At 43.5% G+C, this 23,087-nt stretch overlaps 1 protein-coding gene across 6 annotated transcripts in view; it reads left to right on the top strand.

Annotated features, from left to right (window-relative positions):
* SLC15A2 (solute carrier family 15 member 2) overlaps positions 1–19,847 on the top strand; it is a 54,300-nt gene extending 34,453 nt beyond the window's left edge. For 4 of the 6 annotated variants that reach the window (XM_018072693.3, XM_018072692.3, XM_008922937.4 and 1 more), the window contains 11 exons: positions 424–456; positions 1,532–1,620; positions 3,364–3,445; positions 5,349–5,474; positions 5,840–6,004; positions 8,646–8,692; positions 10,727–10,837; positions 11,915–12,011; positions 14,399–14,545; positions 15,566–15,670; positions 16,519–19,846. In XM_018072693.3, coding sequence (XP_017928182.1) covers positions 424–456; positions 1,532–1,620; positions 3,364–3,445; positions 5,349–5,474; positions 5,840–6,004; positions 8,646–8,692; positions 10,727–10,837; positions 11,915–12,011; positions 14,399–14,545; positions 15,566–15,670; positions 16,519–16,695 — 1,179 coding nt within the window. In that variant the 3' untranslated portion in view covers positions 16,696–19,846. Of the gene's footprint in view, positions 1–423; positions 457–1,531; positions 1,621–3,363; positions 3,446–5,348; positions 5,475–5,839; positions 6,005–8,645; positions 8,693–10,726; positions 10,838–11,914; positions 12,012–14,398; positions 14,546–15,565; positions 15,671–16,518 lie in introns of all 6 variants that reach the window. The other 2 variants (XM_018072689.3, XM_018072691.3) reach the window with 1 other exon arrangement.
* The last annotated feature ends 3,240 nt before the right edge of the window (positions 19,848–23,087 follow it).

Raw genomic sequence — 23,087 nt, 5'->3', positions numbered from 1 at the left:
ACAGGGTCCTGAAGCTTGGGAGCACTCACTTGTAGGATTTAGGCTTTTCCCATTATAGAAACAGGAGGAAGGAAGCTCTAAGCCCACATCCCAACTTGGACACTCACACGCCCATTCTTTTCCACTCACCTAGTTCATGGCTCAGTCAGTCTGAAAGATGGGCCTCAGTACCTGTCATGGGTTGTGTCACAGATGCCAAATACCCAGAATTGAGTGTAGCTTCCTTCTGCAAAATGGTCTTAATAAACACTGTGTCCTTAGATGACAGGTATCAAGAGCACAATATCAGCTGCTAAAGACAACATAAAGCATTTGAGGAAGCACCTTGGCTGCTAAGGCCTCTACAGGACCAGTTCCTTGTTTGCCATATGCACTGATTTATTATAGTGTTTATGAATCATTTGCAATATCTTTTTGTTTCAGGGAATATATGTCCTTCAGCCTGACCAAATGCAGGTAAAAGATATTACAGGGTAGGCAATAACCCTTAGAATGTATTTTATTTTTCTCTTTCATTTTTATTTTTCTCATGATACCAGTGGCCTTTCTCTGCTCCTTTTGAAGGCAGTAGCAGTGCTCCTGCTGGTTGCTGTGGTGTGGACTTTACCTTATTGTTCTTTAGCTGCTTTTAGGCTTAGCCTTGGGGTTCAGAAGACTCCAAGGATGTCCTAACACAGAGGTTGAATCCTGCAGAATAGTGCAGAGGTGTAGGAAAACCTCTGCCATCATAATAGTTCTTGAACTAGTGCTGACTTGTGGAGGACACAAGCTGCATCACCTTCTAACAGGCCCCTGTACTGGGATGAGTGTTGTTCCTGAAATATGTTGCTTCCTCCCCTTCTGCAAGGCAGATGAAAATGCGAAAGCTCTGGGATGGTGCTGTGTTGTCACAGTTGATTACAATTCCTACGCTGAACAGCTCTGGAGAAATTCAAAGCTGTTCTATTCCCCAAAATCTTCCTTCGGAACTGAAACAACATTTCCCTCTGCTTGTTCTCCATCACTCTCTATTTTCTTGCGCTGCCACTGCTGGCAGGCAGACAAGCTGTGCCCCTCCCAGGAGAAATTTTGTTCCTAGGGGATTACCAAGATGTGTGGAAGTGCGAGATATTGCCAATCTCACAGAATAGTGCCTGTTCCTTTGGGATTTTGCTGGAGTCCCAAGATGTTTCCATTGTTGCTGATTTGTTGTTAGGTCCCACCACAGCACCAAAGGTCACCTGTGTCTATTGTCAGTGGGGTTTGTACTCTTTAAAAACATCATGCTTCAGTTCTCTCTCCAGGGAAACTGGGCCAATGGTGCTTGCTTACCTCTTAGAGGGGAGGATATGAACAAAATGTATTCATGCCTGTGAAAACTAAATAGCAGAAGCTGTTAAGTGCAAACTGTGATTATATTTTAAGAGGAGGTTTTTAAGTGTTTGTCCATGTCCTTTCTGTAATGGAATTATTTCTGGAGGACATTGCTTTATGGGTTTAATTACTGGAAGTTGCTTTCTAGTCACTAAACTCCCATTCTTTTGTATTGCAGTTCTTAAATCCACTTCTTATTCTTGTCTTCATCCCAATTTTTGACCTTGGGCTCTACCCCCTGATAGACATGTGCAAATTTAATTTCACGTAAGTACTTGGAGACGATGCAGGTGCCTTGGTGCTTTTTCTTTTGCAGAAAGTGTGCAGAATAGCTTTTAAGGAGGAGAAACACAAATTTCCATTCACCCTTCCCAGTACTTGATTATACTTCAGCCCCAAGAGGCAGCATCACCCTCTTCCATAGATCCTGGAAATTCCAGAGGGGAAAGCTCTGTAATGTTGGGTTCTGCTCTGTACAGATTTTCCCCAAAAGCAGATATGAATAGTCTCACTTTGAATTTGTTCAACATGTTCTTCATCTTATTTCCTATATCATGCCTAAATAATTCCCTCCCTGAAAGGTTCACGTGGGCCAAATTCCTAATCCCATATGGGCTGCATGTGGTATTGTGAAAGCAGATTCCATACTAGGATCTGAATCAGTGAGTGCATAAGGGGATTTTTTATGACCCAAGCACTTTATCCCTAGTCTGTGTTAGCAACAAGTGCAGTGTAATAGAAGCAGATCTCCAGCTTGTTTCTGAGACCCACTTTGTGCATTTTGGGTGATATTACTTTCGTGTCTCTCTGTTCTGCCTCTGTGGACTGACACCCTGTAGCACTGGGAGTATGTTTATGAGCATTCATGGAGTGCCTTTGCCAGTGCAGTTTCAGCTGAAAGGAACCAAGTTTCCATGCTCCAGCACCACTTTTCCATGTGAACCACAGTGTGGGAAGGGATGATGAACGGGGAGATGGGCTTAAAAAGCATGTTCCTAATCCAAACTAAAATGCTGGACAGGCAAATCCACATAAAATGAGGATGGAAGGAGCCTCAGAAGTCTACCCCTTCACCCTGCTGATCCTTTCCCATCATGCTGAATTACTTGCACCTAAAGACATATCCAAGACAATGTCTAGCCCAGCAGTGGTGCCTTTTGGAGGACACAGCCCAGAGGCTGTGCTTCTCCTTGCTGCCTCAGTGTGAGCCCATGGCCTGGACTGTGCCCTGACTTGACAGAAAACTTTCTGCCTGGAGACCAATTCACAGAGTAGTTCACTCAGCAGCACAAACTCAAGCAGCGATCAGGACTGAATACCAGGACTAAAGACCATTACAAAGAGTGGAGACCACTGAATTTACAACCAGATTTGTTTCAAATCTCTGCAATTCAATACTTAGTTTGGACATGCTGTTCTGGACCTGTTTTATTCTGCTTTTTATCAGATTGTCTCATGTAACTCCGGTAGAGTTGCGCTAGTTTTGCCTTGAGTTTAGAAGCAAGCTCTTTATTTTCTAGAAATGTAAATGTATTGGCATCAGAAATAACCCAGAATGGTGCCCCAGATGGTCAGAAACATTGATGACACAAACTACACATTTTTCTGCTCCTCATTCCCACTGCTAAGTAGCATGCTACTCTTCTTTTGCCTTTCCCAAAAGGGACTTGAAGATACATCATTTCTAGTGCTCCTTCCAGTATTACAGATTAACATAATGCCATGAGCTATTCCCACTAGAAGAGCTGGGAAAAAGATAATATGAAACTTGCAAGGAAAGAGCTTTTTTTCATGGCGTATCAGTTTTAATTGGCCTCACTGCTGGCCTCATACAGAATAATAAGATAGTTTTAAGTTAAATGATTGGCAATTTAAACAGCCTGTCATCCCCAGTGCCACCTGTTGGACAGTTTATTACATGGTTTTGGCACATATTTGGCTCTGAGGAATGGTATTCTATAGTTTAAATTACTTTTTTTCCTTAATGTACCTCTTTCATTTGCTCCATAGACCTATTAGAAAAATGGCAACAGGTATGATCCTTGCAGGGCTGGCGTTTGGACTTGCAGCTATTATAGAAATCAAAATAAATGTAAGTAAAGCACAAAGGATTCCTCAGAAACACTTTCTTTCCCTGGGGTGTTTTTACTGATATCTGTTAGATAATCCTTTTAACCACTGTGTTCCTTGATCATAATTTGTAATGTTTTCTTTACAATTGAGCATACCGATCCAGTTGCTAATGATAATTCTTACCTTGTCTACTTTTCCCTCTCTTTTTCTCTGTCTCTATGTCTTTCTTTCTAGTCTTGCAGTTTTGCTGTGCTGGTCATCTGTATTGGTCTATATTCTAGATTTCCATCGTCAAAGTGCTTGACAGACATCTAGTTAATGCTAGTGATTAATTCCCAAAAGGTAGTCCGTTCTCTCTCCTATTTCTTGCTGTACCTTGCCTATATTTTTCTGTTTGGGGTCTTTGTGTGTGTATGTGGTGGTTTTGGTTTTTTAATTTAATTACTTTGCTATTTTAGGGTGGGGATGTGTTTTTTCACAAGCCAAATTGTTTCTGCAGCGAGGCAGGTGAACGCAGTCAGAGGCATTAGGGACTGCTGGGCATCCTCAGACAGGATGGCAGCAAATCTCTTGTAAATTCCGTGTTAGCTCCTGCAGATTTGCTGTTTGTTTCTGGCCCAAGACCAGCACTGTGCAGACTCTGGCTGACCTTTGTCTCATAGAAGTTACTATAGGATTAATTTTTAAAGTTTTCATGTATGCTTAAAATGTTCTGTTAGAGTGGCTGGCACACAGCCAGATTAACATCTGCTGGTTCCTCAGGTGAATCCACTAATGAGTCTCCCACTGAAATGAGACTTTGTGGGTTCAGGTCTTTTTTCTGATCTTTTTATGTGAACAAAGAAATGCTCTCATTGCCACCAGCAGCAGCTCTGGCAGAGCACTGAAATTTGCTCTGGCTGTGGGTGACTCCTCTGGGCAGAGGCAAGGTGAGTTAGAGGTTCTCCCCTGCCTGTGAATGAAAATTTTATCCTGAAGGCTAAAATTTTGCCCTATAAGCTCTAGAGGATAAGCTGGCACACCTTTCGCAGAAGCGAAAAGCCACAGTAATGGAATTTGCTGTAACATTAACAGGCCCGTTGGCAGCATGTGGATACAGGGAAATCAGCTCGCTCTATCTTCTGTGGTGATGTTTGTCCCCACCAAGTTAGGTTCAAAATGCACTGCCTGCAATACCCAAATTATAAGATATGATAGAGAAAAAATGAATACCTCTGCAATATTGCTGGCAGCTACTTGAAAATAAAGTGAGAAGAAAACAGGGCTTTAAAAAAAAAAATTAGCTCTGCAGGTAGTACAAGGCTGACACTGATTGATGTACTCTTTCTAGGAAATGATTCCTGACAGAAGGAGATACCTGTGTGCTGGAGGCATCATCTTCCCTTTCTCAGAAAACAGGGAATAAGATCTATACAGTCAGCATTTAGATAGCATGGTGTCAAGTAATGCAAAAGCACCAATTACAGGCATGGAGCTGGACTGGGATTTTCAAATTGCTTAGCTTCTGGTCTGATTCTTTTCCCAGTCACTGACTGCAACGGGAAATAATTATTCTGGTCACTGCTTTTGAAAGCTCAGCAAAAATTTTTCCGTTCTGATATGGCAGTTGGTTAAATCCAGGCACTAGGGAGCTGTATAATGAAAGCTGTGACATTGTTCTACCTGCTCAGTAGGTGTGTAGTCTCTATGCTTAGGGGTGTGAAGAGAATTTTTGGGAGGAGTGATGGGTTGGCTATTGAGCTACTATGAGGAAACCTCCCTAAATAAGATTTATGTTCAGTTTTCACTGAGTGCAACTTCTGATGAGGAAGGGATGGAAAAGTGTCATTACAGAGAGGAAGACTTTTATGGCTAAAAATGAAGAGATATTAAAGTGCTAATAAAGCATACAGATGGCACTTAAAGCCTTTTACTTTAATTAGGAAACCGATATGCCTCAACTTGTCCCAGAAGAAAGTTTAATTCGGGTCCTGAATTTGGCAAAGAACCCTGTTCAAGTGACAATCCAGGAAAAGGACCTATTTCAGCAGCCTGTGGAGACTTTTCAGGTAAACATATATTTTGGGCTGGAAAGCCTGACTTGCATCTCTTTGAAGAAAGGATGGGCTTTTTTTTTAAGGCATTTTCTAATAAAGCCAACGGATACAAAAGCTTGTTCTCCTCCATTGCCTTAAAAATGTATGGGAATAGCTTTACAAATGGAACATATTATCTCTGTTATATGAGACAGAAATTGAACACTTCGACACATATTTCTGTGGCAAAGGGAACACCTTACATTTACCTGTAATTAGGAACAAAGGATAACAGGGTTACAGACTCCTTTGAAGAGAGGATAGTGTTGCACTTAGTGGGAAAAGACAGATCCTTTCTCATCTGAAGAAAGTGTAACCAAGTTTGTTTTCTTCCACAGAACCCAGCTGAGTACTCAAAATTAATATTGAATGGAGAGCAACAGAGCCTTCGCTTCACCCTGCAACATCAAGGATTGACTCTTGCTTTTAACTACACCGTGAAGGAAAAATCAGTATACAGCTTAATTGTTTTTGAGGCAGAAGGAAGCCTATCAAGCCGCTTAGTGAGTGTGGGAGTGAAGTGTAAATACAGTATTAATTCAATGGCTGTGATGCTACAATGGGGTAATAGGCTCATTAATTCATTTGCTCAGTTGCAATGTCTGTCTGATTGCTCTCAGATGCTCTAAACCTGACTTCTTAGCTAGCGGCACTGGATCTGTACGCACTTCTACTGGTTGATTAATAGAGGCGTTGTGGCATCTGAGAGTTTCTGGGCACACTTTAATCCATTGAATGCTGCAGTGGGAGAGCAGAGTCATGCCTGCTAGGCAGCAGAGCTTGAGAAAGCTGGGGAAACAGAGAGCCAGAGATTTCCCCCCAAAGATGGTTTTATAAAGCGAAGATGTTAAAGAGGCTCTAGGGCTGGCCCTGGAATAACAGCATCAGAGGAATGATTCCTGGTTTAGTTTTTGCAAGTGTTTAGTGAAAATGCACAGAAGGCCCATTTGTTTTGCTGAACAGAATAAATGATTAAGCTCATTTCAGGCTCTGCAGCAGAGCCGTCTGCATTTGGACTTTTGTATATTGCTGCAACAATCAGAGAAGGGCATATTGTGAGGTATAGGGTAGATTCTGATGTCTTTTATGTGTAGCTGTATCCTAAGAAGCTCCCTTGAAATGAATGGTGTCATCGCACACTGTGGCAGGTGTGTAAATGCCATCAGAATCTCTCCTCATGCTAAAATATCCATTCTCTTTGCAGTTTCTCAGCCTCCTACATTTCAGGGTTGCCACATGAAACAGTCAGTATCGTATAGTAGAAATCACATAACTGTTTTTAAAAATTAGTTTTAAGAATTTATTTTGTCATAACATTAAGGTTTTTTGCTGCCTTTATGGTTTGGAGCCTACAGCTCATTATCACACAATGTTGTTAAGTTTCCCTGTGACCTTGATGACTGAGTGCTGTTGCCTTAAGAAACGGATACTTGTACAGTGATTTTCATACAGTCCTTAAGAAGCAAAAGCCTGTGACAGGCTGAAGCAAAGCAATCTCTTCAGTACATCTATGTTGCCCTAGCTGTTCAGCCTGTGCTTAAATTAGTGCCCACCGTGGCATGGGCAGGCTCCCATGTGCTGGGAAACAGCTGTGCTGTTGGGGGATGCTATTGACCTGTCATTCACAGCTGTAGATAAGGGAGATGTGGAAGACAGCATGGTAAATGATAGTCATTTTTTCAGCATTGCAACACGAGGAAGGCAATGCTGGTATCACTGCTGTGTTGCTGTGCTTGCCCTGGAGTAACCTCCCACACTGCTGGGTTTGGCCCACTCACTCAGGTGGGATTGCTTTCCTGGAAGGATCCAATCTGAAATTGGTTTCTTCTCCTTTGTGGGCTGTTGAGTAGGCAGGAAATGAATTTGAGAGCTCTGGGGATCATCGATGAAAACAAGTTATAATTTGGCTGGCCTATCTGCAATGAATTAAAGTGTTCATCCCCATGTGTCTCCCATGGAAAAAAAATGATGTAGCTGTTTATTATTTATTACTCTGGCATTTATTATTCACTGTGGCTATTTATTATTTAGGGCATATGTTATTTGTGGGTAGCATATCACACTAGGTACACTAGACGTTTTACAGGTGTACTGAAATTCTGGATCCTTGGTCTCAGAAGCTCAGGGTTTAGCATCAGGAAAAAAGTGTGGAGAAAGGGCCGGAAAATTTTTAGAGAAAGCCAGCTTCTGAAGGTGGAATCAGTCTCCTTTGGCTTGCCAGAGTTCCATCTGTGGGCAGCGCAAATTGAAATTGCCCTGCCAACTTAAATGGACATGGCACAGTTTTGGATTTCTGCCAGCCAAGAGCCTTGCTTTGTATTCTTTTTATGTGACATAGAACCTTCAGGGCAGGGCTGTGTCTTCACTGTGTTTTTTCAGCATTGTACACCAAATAGGCTTTCTTTGAAGGAATGTTGACCTTGTTAACTACTAAGCTGCTGCTCTAGCTGTGATCTCTAGGAGTGACATGCTCACCCCCAGTGTGCCCATCCAAGTGGCCATTTCAGGGATTTGTCTGCAGAAACTGTGAGCACAAACAAGGTCAGTGCATCATGGTCTCTCCTTCTCTCTGCTGGCACCATACAGTAGTTTAATGTCTTGAATATTCAGGGTCAGGGAAAATATGAGTGGTACATGATGATCAGAATAGTAACCTAGCAGTTCCTCTTGGCTTTAGACTTCTGTGAAGTCTATGAATGTGACAAAAATCAGGGTCTGAGAGTTGGACAGTTTCAGGTTTCGTAGGAGTAAGGCACTCAAGTTTACTTGTAACTAATCAATGAAAGATGGTAATGTGGATAATGCTCTCTTGCTATCTCCAGATCAAGACAAATACTTTTTTGGAGGGTGTTACATGCCTCAATAGAAGGGTGACCAGCTGAAACTCTGTAGGCTTTGTTACAGAGGAGATGACAGGAAAAGCTATGATCTCATCTTAGTGGAGATGAAATTTTGCCACTGGCTTCACTGTGTCAGGACTTCCCATCTGTGGCCTGACGTAAAACTTATGTGAGAGTACAATCGATTTCCACAGGCTTTGCAGCACATGTGTGACTCCACAGCACTAGTGTTTTCTGCCTCACATTGTTGAAAGGCAGCATTAATAAATATGTTTGATGTGTTTTTTTTTCTTCCCCTCTTTAGATTACAGACTTGGAAGCAAAGCCAGAAAATGGTTTGGCAGCTGTTAGGTAGGAATGGATTTTTTTGAGGATTTGGAGGTGGTCGGGAGAGGGAAAGTGCTTTTGTCTAATGCAAACTGTCTGTAACATAACCCAGATGTTCTTGGGTTGGAATCTGGTCCACACTTCTCATGCAAGACTTGTGTGTCAGCTGCGGAGGCTTGACAGAGTGTCACCTCCCACACATGCCATGCAGAACTGAGCATTATTGCTGCTTACTGCCTAGGATAGTCTGGGCTGAGATGGCAACATAAAAGATCTCCTCCCTTGGAAAAGTGGCAAATTCATCTCACTTTGTGCCACCTCTTTGGGAAAGAAAGAGAAGAAGCAGTTTGGATAGGAGCTGTTGCCATGTCCTCTGCAAACTGGCCAACTCATGATGTTCTCACTCAACCTTATGCCCAAATGCCTGCTAAATTGGGTACAGCAACAGTTTTACATCCTTGTAAACAGTTCAGCTGGGCATTGGGCTCCGCTCAAGCAGCTAGTCTACTTTCCTAATTTGAGCTAGTCCATGTAGTCCATGAACACTCCTGTGCTGGCTTGTGCCAGCTGCTGACATGCAGAAGAAGCAAATTTGAAAAAAAAAAAAAAAAATCCTTGTGCACTGTCTGGAGGATTTGGACAAGCTAAAATTAAAAAAAAAAAACAAACAAAAACAAAGCAAAAGACCAAAAAAACCCCCACCACAAAAGTAAAATTATGAAACAACCAAACAAAACAAACCTCAAAACCAATGTCTAACACCCTTATCTGAAAGCCTATGATGACAAAACAGGAGAGCAGCACCTCTTCATAGCCCTGTGCTTGTGAAGGCTTCTACTGGCTAAACACTACTTGATTAATAGCTGCAGTCAGGAATGTTTTACATTTTCTTGTGGACATTTTTGACAAAATCCCCAAACTTTCCTCTTAGCAATTTGTAAAAAGGAGGAAGAAACTATTTTTCCACTGAAAATTTTTTTTCATTAAGCACTTGACTGTCTTCAGGGATTACACCCCCATTTTAGGAACTGAAAACCAAAATATTTTAAGACATAGATCAAATAAAAAGCATTTGGTTTTTGCCAACAATTTTTGAGTTGCCAAAAGGAAACTGTCTTTTATGTATTAAAAAACCAAACAAACAAACCCCCAAACATTTCCATGTAGGTTTTTCTTTTGATGAAAATATCTTACTGTGCTAGAAAACTCTTTCCCACTGGTAGAAACTCATTGTCAGCATGGTGCACATGCTTATCAGGATACACAGCTCCATAGTTTCTGTGGTGGGCTGAGGCTCTGTCCTCTCAAACAGCCACAGAGCAATCGTCACAGAATCATGGAATGGTTTCGGTTGGAAGGGACCTTAAAGATCATCTCATTCAAACTGCCCTGCTGTGGGGAGGGACACTTTCCACTAGACCAGTTCCTCAAAGCCCCATCCAACCTGGCCTTGGACACTTCCAGGGATGGGGCAGCCACAGCTTCTCTGGGCAGCCTGTGCCAGGCCCTCCCCACCCTCATAATGAAGAGATCTTATATAAATTAAACCTACCTTCTTTCAGTTTAGAGCCATTGCCCCTTGTTCTGTCACTCCATGCCCTTGTAAAAAGTCCCTCTCTAGCTCTCTTGTAACCCCTTGAGGTACTGGAAGGTGCTGTAAGAGAGCTGGAGCTCTCTCTTCTTCAGGCTGAACAGCCCCAACTCTCTCTGCCTGTCTTCATTGTAGAGGTACTCCAGGCCTCTGATCGTCTTCGTAGCTTCCTTTGGGTTTGCTGCAATCTTTGAAGGTCTATGAGAAGGGATTGCCTGGAAGTTCTAACCCACAAAAAGTGAGGATCACTTTCCACAGGAGATAGAGTAAAATTACACAGCAGGGAAACTTATATTGAAAAACTGGGCAATGAATTTGGCTAATATTTTGGTAACTTGCAGAAGAGAATGTCATAACCTTATGGAATTACTTGTACACTTTGGGAGAGGGAGCAAACTTCTGATGTGTCTGCTATAATGTTTCTCCTGCCTTGTCTGACAGCTCAGTGAAATATGGTTTCTTTGCAGATTCATTAATGGTTTGAGCCAAGATGTCAACCTCACCATTGATAGCAGAAAGTTCATTGCTGTTCAGAAAAACTACAGCCCTTCTGAGTACTCACTGCTGGAGAGGGACATGTAAGTTTCCCTTGCTGTGCTGAAGGTCCTTGCTGAGGCCTTTCCTTGGATACATTGAGGCTTTTCTCAGGCTAATAGCAAAACCTTCATTGCTATTGTCTTGGCATTTGGTTATGGGGGCAGATGTTTGTAAAAAGTAGAACTACCAGCTCTATGCAGAGCAGGTGCTCCAGGCCACTTGTGTGCATGCAGAGGCTTTTATTCACATTATGTGGGGACCTGGAGGGAAGAGACTGGTCATTCCTGTGCATCTGTCAGCAGAGTAAGGTGGAATATGGTGAGGTCCCCTCTGCCATTTGGGTCCTGCTTTATTTTGATACTCTCTCAGGCACAGGTTCTTAGTGTTAGTGTGCTCTCACAGAAAGGCCAATTCATATTCCACACTACAGAGTGTTGGTATGTGGGCAGGTAACATCAAGTAGCATTACATGGCTTTGCAGGCTGAGCTTGTTAGGGGCTCCATATGGCCTTGGTTTGGCAGCATCAGAGTTGGCTCTTGTAGGGTATTTCTAGCATTTCCAGTGTTTCAAAACAAGCTTCATGGCTTTTCTCTGCATCAACTCCATCCAAAATATTTATTGCTGCAATTTAGTAGGATATAGCAGCCATTGTGGCAATGCTGCTGAGCCTCCGTGCCATCTCACACATCCAAAATCAGAAGAACAAATATGAAGGTTGATTTGCTCCATTGAAAGGAAACAAAGTGGCTTCTGGGTGCACATCTCTGATTTCCTGCAAACTGCTTGTCTGGCCCACAGTTCCTGAAGGAATGGAGCAAAGTTGGGAAGAAAAATAAACCTGAGGGGAAGAAAAATAAAATAAATCAGTACTAAGAAGAAGCAGAAACCATTTAGAAATGTTAGGAATAGCCCAGATCATTAGGTGAACTTCAATCAGTGCCTAAGTGTTTCCGGAAGGAAAAGTTGGCAAGAACTCTAATGATCATCTGACATAAATGTTGCTGCATCTTTATATCTTGCATCCTTCCTGCCCCATTTTAGGGGCACATTTGATAGCTCTGCTCTGTGTTCTTTGTCTGTGGAACTGAGAAATACTGTTCTTTATCCTTTTATCTAGATATAATAATGGAAAATGCATAACTGAAACAGGAGAGTTCCCCCTGGAGCTGGGGCTGCTCGACTTCGGCGCCTCATACACCATTGTGATAACTAACGTAAGTGTTCCTGTGATGGTAACATGCTCCTGTTCTAGTCTCTGGGCAGTAGCCATCTGAAAGCAGTCCATTATGCAAGGGCTAGTAAAAGGTTTTGGCACCTTCGTAAGCAAGATGAATGTGTATTCGTTCCACCTTACACTGTGATCACGTCAGATCTCATGGGTTGAAAAGAAGTAAAATCTCTTCCTTGATAGAAATCCTCCATGGCAAATCATATAATCTCTGGTTTGTGCCGGTCTCACGCCATCCTTGAGCAGTTAACGTTGACCCAGCACACTGCAAAGAGCTGTTACCATCTGCCAAGAGCTGACTGCTTGTTCTCTTTAAAGTACTGTACCTGGTGGTACCTCACACCTGAAAAACTGCAGAAACAGTCTGCCCTATCCCCCCATTTAACTTACTGAACTAAAGGCTGGTTTTCCAAGATTTGTAGATTATGCATAGGGGGAAGAGGGACAAAGTATTGGGGGAGGAGGTTGGTGAGATTCTACATCTGTGTTTCCTCCTCTCACTGTCAGTACAGCTCATTTGGAGCCTAGTGTAAAGTCAAGGCATGGTTTTCTGAACAGCCTAGCCCTGATGGGGTGTGAGCACTGCTGAGAGGGTGGATTCCTTTCCCTGCCTACCAGCCTCTTTGACATGCTGCTTCAACCTGGTCCAGCTGGTTGGAGCCAAAGAGATGAACGTGCTCAGCTTAGTTCCCATTTTAACCTTTCCACTGCACAGGCACACAGACAAACGAGGTCTGACAGGACACACTGCTAAGCTGCCCTCTGAGACTTTGACTACTGTGTTGTGATGAGCAGAGCAAAGTGTTGTCAGCTACTCCCTGGCAGTAGCATCTCCCTGTTGGGCAATTAATGGGAGCTGTTCATGTCTGCATAGTCCAAATACGTAGGGGGGAAAATATAGCCATGAAGCACCTGGCAGTTCTTTTTTCCAATTCCAGTAGCTGGAGTGGGATGTAGGGCCCTGGAGGGAACAACCAGATGCTGCCATCTGTGAGTACAGAGATTTATGTACATAAAACACACACACACTTGAAGTGATGTTGGCCAGACCCTTCTTCTATGGCTGCAAACCTCTTTCACCAGATGACAAACTAAGCAGAGAAGTTGCATGAAAAATATTAAGAAAATTGCCCCAGAGCCTGTGGTAACACAACTGAGTCAGGGCCAGCTGAGGCAGATGTGTCCCACATCACTGTGGCCAAGGATTCCCGTTTGCGGTCCCATCCGCAAAAGCTGCTGCCATGGCTGCTCAGGGTGGCTCTGTGCCTCAGCCCCTCAGCCCTTCTGATCCCTGTGCTAGTCATTTAATCTTTTTAACCCTCTCTCTCTGTGGTTTCTGCCTTCTGTAGAGAGTTGGTTTGCTCCAGGCCAAGATCGCTTTTAATTATTGCAGTGATTTGTACTGAGCCTTGCTCCTCTGCCAGAAGTACCATATAGAAGAACTAAGAATACAATATATTAGTCTGCTAATGTAGCTGAACTATGATACTTAAATCATGAGGATGCTGCCTTCTACCCAGCCTTCCACAGTGTGCAGTTATAGTGTGGGGCATCGTGACATTTCTTTATGGGCTAAAGAGCAATGCACAGCCCTCCTCTCACCCCTTTTAGCCTGCTAAAATAGTCTCTTGATTTACCTCCCTGGCAATGATCGGTGATTAAGTACATCTCGTAAACATCCCTCGTATTTTCCCACGTACTCTCCTTAAACACAGGGCTTTCTGCCTGAAGTCATTTCAGCCTAGTGTTTTTCTGGCTACTAGTCAAATCTCTTTCTGCCGCTGAGCCTCTGTGCTTCAGAGGCAGTATTAATTACACCTGGGAAAGCAAACAAAAATAATTAGGAATACAACTACCATATCTAACTGAACACATCTGATATGGAGCAGGCTTTGCTATTCTTGGCATTCCTGAGTTGAATTTGTTTGGGTGTCACTGTTATCATAGGGAAGTTGTACAGAGCTGATAAAATGGGAGCAGTGATCACGTGCTTGCAGTGAGTACTTGTCCTGTCATCCTTTTCTGGCCTTGGGGACAGCAGTGGGTCACAGGCTCTGCAGAAGTACCACACAGGCTTTTCTCAGCCCAACTACAGAAGGCAACTTGTTGGTTTACAATAACTCAGGGAATTCTTGTGGCACATGAATGAGCTGGAATGCTTCCATCCTGCTCCCTCTACCTTGTGCAGCAGGAGTCAGCCCATTCCCAACAGGTTTGGAAATGGCAGGGGTCAGACCCATAGTTTTGCTTCAAATGCAGAGCTTTGCTTCCACCTTTGCTTAAAACGTTGTTTTGGTAAATTCACTGTTGTCCAGGCTAAGAAAGATCTGCTCTTTCAGCAGCTAATCAATGTGCCTTTATTTTTCCTGCTAGATTTCTGGAGGTGCTGTTAAGACATGGAAGTCAGAAGACATCAAAGCCAACAATGTCCATATGGCTTGGCAGTTACCACAATACTTATTAATATCTGCTGGGGAGGTGATGTTCTCCATTACAGGCCTGGCCTTCTCCTATTCTCAGGTATTCCACTTAATGATAAGGGGCTTACAATTAGACTTCAGGATTTATTCCTGCATCACTGACTTGTCATGTGTCCTTTGACAGGACACTTACTAACGATGTTATCTGTGCTTCAGCTGAAAGTGGGATTATAACACATCTTGCTGGGTGCCCTCAAGCTAAATTAATTCATACTCTGAAGATACCTGTCTTTAATGATACTTGGAAAACTCCTTATCTGGTAATCCTGAGAACATGGAACAAAACAAGATAGAAGTTTCTTTTAATGTGAAGCTCTGAATACTGTAGTGTCAGGGTTTACTCCCAGTGAAATGTTTTGTGATATGTATTTTTCAGTGATAAAAGGTCAAAGGTATCTGAAGGACTACAGGGTGGCATGGGAGCCTGGAGTCTGCTTTGAACTGAGAGATTGAGGGAGTCTAAACCCACATGAGTCAGTAACAAGAGAGCAAAGGGTAAAAAGTGTGCAAGGGATGATTTGATTGCTGTCTGGGGAGGTTTATGGGAAGAGAGGACTGAGACATTACAAGATCAAAAAGTGGAAGCTACTCAAATTTATCCTCGGAGTAAAGTGCAGATGTTTATTAATAAGGATGATTAATACAGTGGGATGATCTATAATGGGATGTGAATAATTTGTTATCAGCAGGAAGTTTAACATCAAGATCCAGTCTCTTTTGCAAAAGCGTACAGCCACATGGCACCAGACTCCGAGCTGCAGGGCTTGTGTGGCTCCTTGGACTTCCTGATCATACCATTTCAGATGATGCAGGTTGGGGATGACCAGGATTCAGCTCTGCAACAACAGCATCTCCTGCTTCTTCATGTGTCCTCCTGTCCATGTTTTGAAAGCTCCTTGTATGCAGCTGTTGAAATTAACCACAGAGATTAAGCTCTGCACAGAGGAAATCCCACCACCTCCTCCCAGGCTGAGCCCAGTGACACCTGCAGTCATCACAGGGTGAAACAGGGCCGAAGGGCACAGCATGACACTCACTGATCAGGCCCTTCTCTTTTCAGTCTCCAGCCAGCATGAAGTCGGTGCTGCAGGCAGGCTGGCTGCTCACGGTGGCTGTGGGGAATACCTTTGTGCTCATTGTTGCTGAAGCTGCACCAATGGCACAGGTATGGTTTGGCTCGTAAAACTGAGGTTAATGCTTTAAAACAGGCTTCTGGTGCTTCTGGACATCTGTGTCCTGGAGGCTCAGCTTCCCTGCACAGCCCCCAGCTCCTGCAGCTGAGGGATGGCAGCCCCCCCTGAGCTGCCTCCCAGCCTGTGCCCTGTGTGCCCCTCAGCAGTGTTGGCCTGGGGAGCAGTGGCCCTCTCTGAGCCTGCTAGTGGCAGCAAATAACAGTGACCTGCACTGTGATAAGGTTGCTGAAGCTCAGCTCTAGGCAAGCTGGCTGGATTTGAACCTGGAACCTGGACACGATGCCAGCCACACGTTGAGTTACTTACCAGGAACAACTAGACCAGTCAGCCTCCTCCAGGGTCTTGCTTGGGAATCCTTCCAGGCCAGCTGCCTGTGGCACCCCTCAGATGTCAGGATTATGTGGGGAGGTTGTGTTGCAGAGGTAGTTTAATTCAGGCTATCAGGCTTCTGGGATGATGCCATGAAGGCATGATCTGGGGATTATTTCTGGCTAACACAAAGCTGCCTCTCCCAAAAGCACCTTCTGGGCAAAAAGCCCAGGTAGATATGTTCTAGTCAGGACAGACTTGCAAGAAAAGATTTAATTAAACCAACTCAGTCTAACTGGTTTGTTTCAAGGTATATCACATATTCATAATTACATTATGTGTACAAGCATTTACTAGAAAACAGGATGAGAAAGTTTCTATCTTGTGAGCCATTTTGAAAACTAAAAAGTAATTTTCACCCAGCTCTTGAAAAAGCACTTGAAAGTGCAGAGATATCCTCTGGACTGAGATTCTGGGGTCTCCTGACTTACTGTTCTTTTTTCTTTCCTAGTGGGCTGAATTTGTCTTGTTCACTGTTCTCCTCTTTGCTGTGTGCATTATTTTCTCCATCATGGGATATTTCTATGTCAGTGTGGATCCAGAGGACCTAGAAGAAAAGGAAGAGAAGAGAGAGACCTCAAGCAGAGGAAACATGATTGGTCTCGTTACTCAGAAAACAAAGCTCTAACACATGATGGGTTGGGATTTTTTTTTAAACTCAGTTATGAAAGGGTAAAAGAAGGGTGGGGACGGTGTTATTTTATTTTAGAACATTGCAGTCTTTATTACACAATATGTAGCCACCTTATAAATGGGACCAAATAGCCCTCTATAAAAACAATGGGGGTCCTGAAATCAGAGCAAAACTCCCTGGGAAAGCTCCTCTGGTATTAAAAGCCCTTATTAGTAATTACAGTGTAAATTGAAACCTGCCCATCTTTTTAAGTGTGGAATGCTTTCCTATGATTTTCTCTTAAACATATATTTAGGGCAGCAGGGAGGAAGGGTGAAAGGAGTGCTGTATGACAGAAAAATTCGGAGATGTCAGGAGAGAAGAAAGAAAACCTAGTATAGGAGTTAGGGAAGAATAGATGTTAGTGACAGAAGAATTTTTAATGCTGTCGTCAAGGACTGTAAAGGTTACACACAGTCCCACAGGATTTCATCATGTAACTCTCCCTATGAGCATTTCATCCCATTATTGCCTGTTATGAATGGTTCTGATTTATGATTTACACCTCCAGCTTGGAAGTAATAACAGGGAATTAAATTCTGCAGGCTAAAATATTCCCAAAACACTACTGACAAAGATAGTCTTGCTACCATCTCTCCAATACCCATTTTTTCCTAGAAGTTTTTAGCAATTGATGGTGTTCTTTGATTAGATGTGATTAGAGAATTGGTTTATGCTTTCTTATTTCAGAATTCTAGACAGTTATTTGCCATCTTCCTATACATTAAGCCATTACTGGGCATTTCCTTTTACAGCATCTGTCACTGCAAGTTAGGATGTGGTTGATTTCTTATCTCATACTTCAGTTATTCCCTACTGGGAGACAAGTTGCAGTAGTTTCTATAAAATTCCAGGCATCCTGCGGTGAGTTAAACAAGGATGCACTTTATCATTTTTTCAGTCTACAAGAGGAGGCCATGGCATATGAGATTTTTCTTTTTCATCCTCGTTTTTATGTCTCTACCAAATTTTAGATATAGCTATTTTACTGGAATAGTGATACAATTGTTTGATTTTCCTCGATTGCGTGAAGCTGTGATTTTATGTTCTGCATGGAAGTAATTCAGCCATTGCTGATCTAGTAAAACTCCTGAGAGAAACCCTGCCTTCCTCTATCACTCCAAGACTGCAGTTGTAACAGGTATGGCCTAATTTAAAACCAGGTTGTCAGTAGGATCTTCAGGTTCACAGAGAATAGATTTTAAATTATGCTTTCCTCTTCCACCTTGGCATTGGGCATAGGTGGTTGCTAATACTTTGATTCAGGAGATCACGAAATACATGTTTAATTTCATTCCTGTTCAGGACAGTGCTAGGAAATACACTTAATTTCAGTGCTCCTTTAATGTGCTGCCATGTGTGTGTATGTCTTGTGCAAGACTGAGAAAACACCCCTTTCTGGTTTCTAGCTGGAAGACTCACAGCCTACGATTGTTTCCCCACCTTCTTATTCTAAATGGAATTCCACCACTAGTTCTGCACAAGCTCCTGCCCACTGTGAAATAGCATCCAGGTCCTCTGCCAGAGGGGGATCATGATCTCAGATAAATGGCAGCAGGCTGTGGGTGTGCACACAGGAACACTTGATGTGGTTCAGTCAATGCAGAGCCATTTATTAAGCTGTGTTAGCTGGATCCAGGGAGCTGAACCCTGTGACTCTGTGGGGAATGAAGGGCATTGAAAGCCATCTATTAGGTCATCCAACCTGCTTCTCAGAAGCCAAGTGAGGATTATTCCCCTCTATTCCTTTCTGGTATTGTTCTCCTGCTGTGATTCTTTGTGTGCGTTCTTTCTCCTCCAAGCATTGTTGTTTTCCTAATCCCATTTTATGATACACTGTGTATCAGCTCAGAGGCTGCTGAATCATTCTGCTATGATGCTGTTTGACCAGCTTCCAACTTGAAGCACTAATAGAAAGCATTTCTTCTTTCACCCACTGCAAACAAAAATCCCCAAACTGAAGGAATGGCCTGGTTCCAGTTACACTGAACAAACACAATTTAGAATTATTGGAGCATTTAATTTTTTATAAGCCTAGAATTTGGAAGTATGTTGGGGTTCGAGGGCATATGTGGTGAGGAGACAATTGAAAATTACTGGAGCACTTTCCTTAGGAAGCACTTGGTAAGCAGTTCAAAGTGGCATGAGGGAAAGCAAGGTATCCAAATCTCTGAGGCTACATATGCCTAAGAACTTCTTGATTTTTTTTTTGTTTTATTTCCTTATTGGCAGCACTACTAGAAGCTGTCACACACTCTGAGCTTTATTTAAAGGAAATGTTCCAAACTCATAAAAGATACATTTAGGATGTCATCTGTATCTGCTTTTTAGACTCCTGATGCCAAATTGCCCCTTTCCAAACATCTCCATGTTCCAAACTATCACCATAATGCTGGGGGGAGGAAAAGTTGCAATTCACATTTGGGAAGGTTATGAGCAGGAAGGCAATGTTATAAATAAAGTGTTAACATGAGGCTGGGGGCTGCTTCTGCAGCCCCTCCCAGAAACTGCTTGCTTGAGGGACTGTGGGGCTCTGTTCACATTTTCCTTCCAGCTGACACAATTACTTCTTCTCACCTGCTTGTCATCACCTGTTGGAAGCTTTGCCCTCCTCTGATCTGCCTGCTTGGTTGCTGGTATGATCCTTCCCCACCGTTTAAGCTGCAGCTGTAGCTTTGCTAAATTAGACCCATTTATTTGGAGTGCACCAGCAGTGAGGAGGGATTTCCACCGGTCATGCTCACAAACAGCCAGGAGCAGGGTGGGGGCTGTAATGACCAGCTGCTTCTGCTGCAGCTAAAGAAGGTTGCAAAATAGCCCATTCAGCATAGCACTTCTCCAGTTTTACAGCCACAGCTCCATCCTCAGAGCCCTTTCTTCACTTGTCAATGGACTCGACTGGATCAAAGATTTTGGATCTGACTCTGTGCAGTAGTGAGGCCTCTGGGTTTTTCTTCCATAGAGCTAGGTCAGAGATAGGTTAAGGCTCAGCTCTTAACCCCCAAATTTAGAAAAATATTCCTTATTCCTCTCAGTTATTTGATTTAGGATCAGAGAGAGAATCCAAAGTATATGCAAAGCTCTATGACCTCCTACAGATAGCAGCCTTCTGCCAGTCCAGCTTCACCTGTCACTGAAGCTCCAGGAGCTTGCCCTGGCGCAGATTAGGGAAAGCTCACACTAGTTGACCTACAGAAATTACCATCCCCAGCTAAGGGACAGTAAAGAGGTGGTGAGGGTCTGTAGGTGTGTTGCTGCACAAGCCTTCCAGGCTTCACTCTGGAACTATGTGCGTTTCTCTGTTTTTCTGGAGGGTACTTTCTGATAAAGATTTTTTGTGCAGCACATTTCCTTTCGTTTGCACTGGTTGTTACCATTTTTCCCCGAAGCAGGTTGGAAGTGTGGCCAGTGTTATTTCCAGTTTTGCATGAGATAACCATAAAAGTGAGATTTCAAACTCAGCAGAACAACATCTCAGCTGTGGGTTCCTTAAATTTACCTCTTCTTTCTGAGGCAGTCAAATGCCTTTAGGTAGCAAGCTTCTCTGTACAGCTAAAAGGGCTGGCATCTCTCATTTCTTCCATCTCCCTTTCACCATAGCCCCAGAATTCCAGAAGATGAGTTTTAGAGGATTCCAGAAGAGGAGTCCTGGGAGGGCAGCATGGGACTGGATTGGATACAACTGGTGTGTGCTGTCAGTACTGACTGGGAAGCAGGAGCCTGGATCAGGAGCTGGTTCCTCTCTGGATACCCAAATGGGCCTGGCAAAGTAGACTGAACTGGAGCTTTTCCTAGTGTAAGATATGGTTTCCTGAGCAGTGATCTGGGTGTGAGTTTAATTGTGAAAGTGAAATGTGAGCGAGTGAAAGGAAAAGTTTTCACTGTACTTGGCTTTGGCCTGAGACACTGTGCAAGGAGGCTGCAGACTGATGGGCAGGAAGTAAAGGGCTGTTTGGTCAAGGTCTTTCAAATTCATCAGTGAACAGCTGAATTTACTCACACTGAATTAATTGGAGACGAGATGGGAGAAGTGGAAAGCTCAGATGATTAAACAGTGGATGACTTCAGACCTTTTAGAAAAGCGCTCTCCTAGCTGGTGGTGAAGGGCCATTGGGAGAGGTGGTCACCCATGGTTTAAAAAGCAGGTTCATCATTCCAGAGTATTGCAAAAAACAGCATGAAGACTGGTAGTGGTGGGTCTGCAGTGACTGGAGGAGGAGGTGGCTGTACTCCCGGCAATGTCCCTGCCATCCATGGCAGCCACCACCTTGGCTTCCCCTTAGGACAGAAAAACCAGCTGATTGGGTATTACAGATGGGATTGGTACGGGGGGGAGAGCTACAGTTAGGGATGGTTAACAAGTTTTAGTCAGGGTTATACACAGAAGGATAATCTCCTTTTCTCTCTTCATTGAATTTATTTGCCGAGCTACAAGAAACACTTTCTAGCACCAGCTGCTTAAACTTGGGAGTTCAACTCCATGGCAAATACCATAGCTGCTGAATTTTGGATGGTACCAGACTCTGCATTTCATTATCACTACATTTCTTATTGTGATACAATTTTAAAACGGCATTTAAGAGATGTCTGGTCCCAGATGTTGACAGATCTGGCCAGGGTTTTGCATGTTGACAGCTGGATTCACTAGCTGTTGATAGCTAGTCTTTTATATTAACATGTGTGATGAACCTGTTGCATATGAGTACATGTTGTAGAGCCCTTGGATTTCTCCGTCAGTTTAGGAAAAACCCCACAAAATTTCACATGAAGCTGGCTAAGCATGAACTGCTTCCTTGTGGGAGCTGCCCATGTGCTTTGTAAAGCAGGGACCTTCATTCATCTCTTGAAAAGTGCTCTCCAGAGAGACAAAAATGGGGACATTTAAACATTTTGCCTTGAGAAGGGCTTATGTTGCATTATGGAAATTGCATGAAGGAGAACTGCTTTGCTTGAAACCCCTCTTTCCTCACCATCTCAGGTGGACAACAAGGTATGAAACAAGTTGTGTCCTAGTAAGCTGCTGCATCTTTCCAAGGTCTCTCCATGCTGTGTTTTACTATCAGATCAACATTAACCTGGCTCTAGCACCTATAGATCAGAAGACTGTCAGGAGCAGCCTCCCAGAGTTGGCTGATCAACTCTGATCTCTTAATTTTTAATGAATAGTTGTAGCAGTTATCCTGCAGGGCTCAGTCAGAATTGTTCTAAATTTAGGCCACAACTAAGGACCTGAGAGAACTGTAATCAACAAGATAAATAGCTGAATTCTCAAAAACTGACTAAAACACTGGCTTAGTGCTTAATTAAAATTTTAATATGCTTACAGAAAGTAAAAACCTGAACCAGAATTTAGCAATGCAGTCAGAGCAATGAGGAGCTACAGTTGGAATCCAGCAGCATGGCAACTGGCAACCAAACTGAAGACACAAAAATCAAGCAAACATCCCTTTTAAGATTATTTTATTTCATTGCATATGTTGTTCAGTCTGCTTGGCCTGTCCTGTTCAATCAACCCATGTGTGTAAGGCAAAGTCACTGAACTGACTTGTTGCAGCTGTGTACCCTTCCCAGGCTGCAGCTGGGTTTTCCTCTTGTTGCAGACTCCCAAGTTAGCTCCAAATTACTCCTTTCACTAGCAGTCAGCCCCCTCTGTCCCGTATGCTGGTCTTTCCTCCCCACGAGTCACTCAGACTTCTCACAGATGACTTTGCCACACCTCAGTACCTTGCTTATTACTCCTCTCATGCAGCCTCCTTGTTGCCAGCAACAGTGTGTTTTCTTGGGAGTTGTCCTGGGTAATGCTGCCCAGTTTTCCACATCTAGAAAAGCTGCTCACCCACAGGAATGCTGTGTCTGGGCAGAAACCACGCAGAGCCAAATGTCTGGGTGGTTGGTAACAGGGCATCTGCCCTGGCTTGCTTTGTCTCTGGCTTCTTGTCACAGCCTCGTATGGCCTGACACATCTTATATAGGCAAGTCAGTTCAGAGCACAGGGGTTATCCAGAATCTCCCTCATCTACCCTGTACCCAGTTAGCTGACCACAGTCAGCCCTTGTGTTGTGCCAAGTCAAGCCACAGAGACTTCTGAACTGAGACACGTCTGTTACCAGCCATGGGGTGTCCATTTGTGCTCTGTGGCCATCCCAGTCTTGACCAGGGTGCTTTAAAAGCCCATGTCAGTGTTTTGTTGAGAGATCTGTGTTGCTACTGTGTATTACCATGTGCTGCCAGGCTTCAGCTTCTGAATCTTCTGGTCAAGGAGCAGCAGTCTGTGTGCCTGGACAGGGCTGCTCCTCCTGACACAGGGACCTGTGCTGGTGCTGCTCACCCATGGCAGGGCACTTTCT

This window comes from Manacus vitellinus, unplaced genomic scaffold, assembly GCF_001715985.3.
Source record: "Manacus vitellinus isolate BGI_N305 unplaced genomic scaffold, ASM171598v3 scaffold_22_pilon, whole genome shotgun sequence".
In the NCBI taxonomy this organism is placed as follows: Eukaryota; Metazoa; Chordata; class Aves; order Passeriformes; family Pipridae; genus Manacus; species Manacus vitellinus.
The sequence above is the reverse complement of the archived record's forward strand: the minus strand, read 5'-3'. Positions and strand labels throughout refer to the sequence as shown.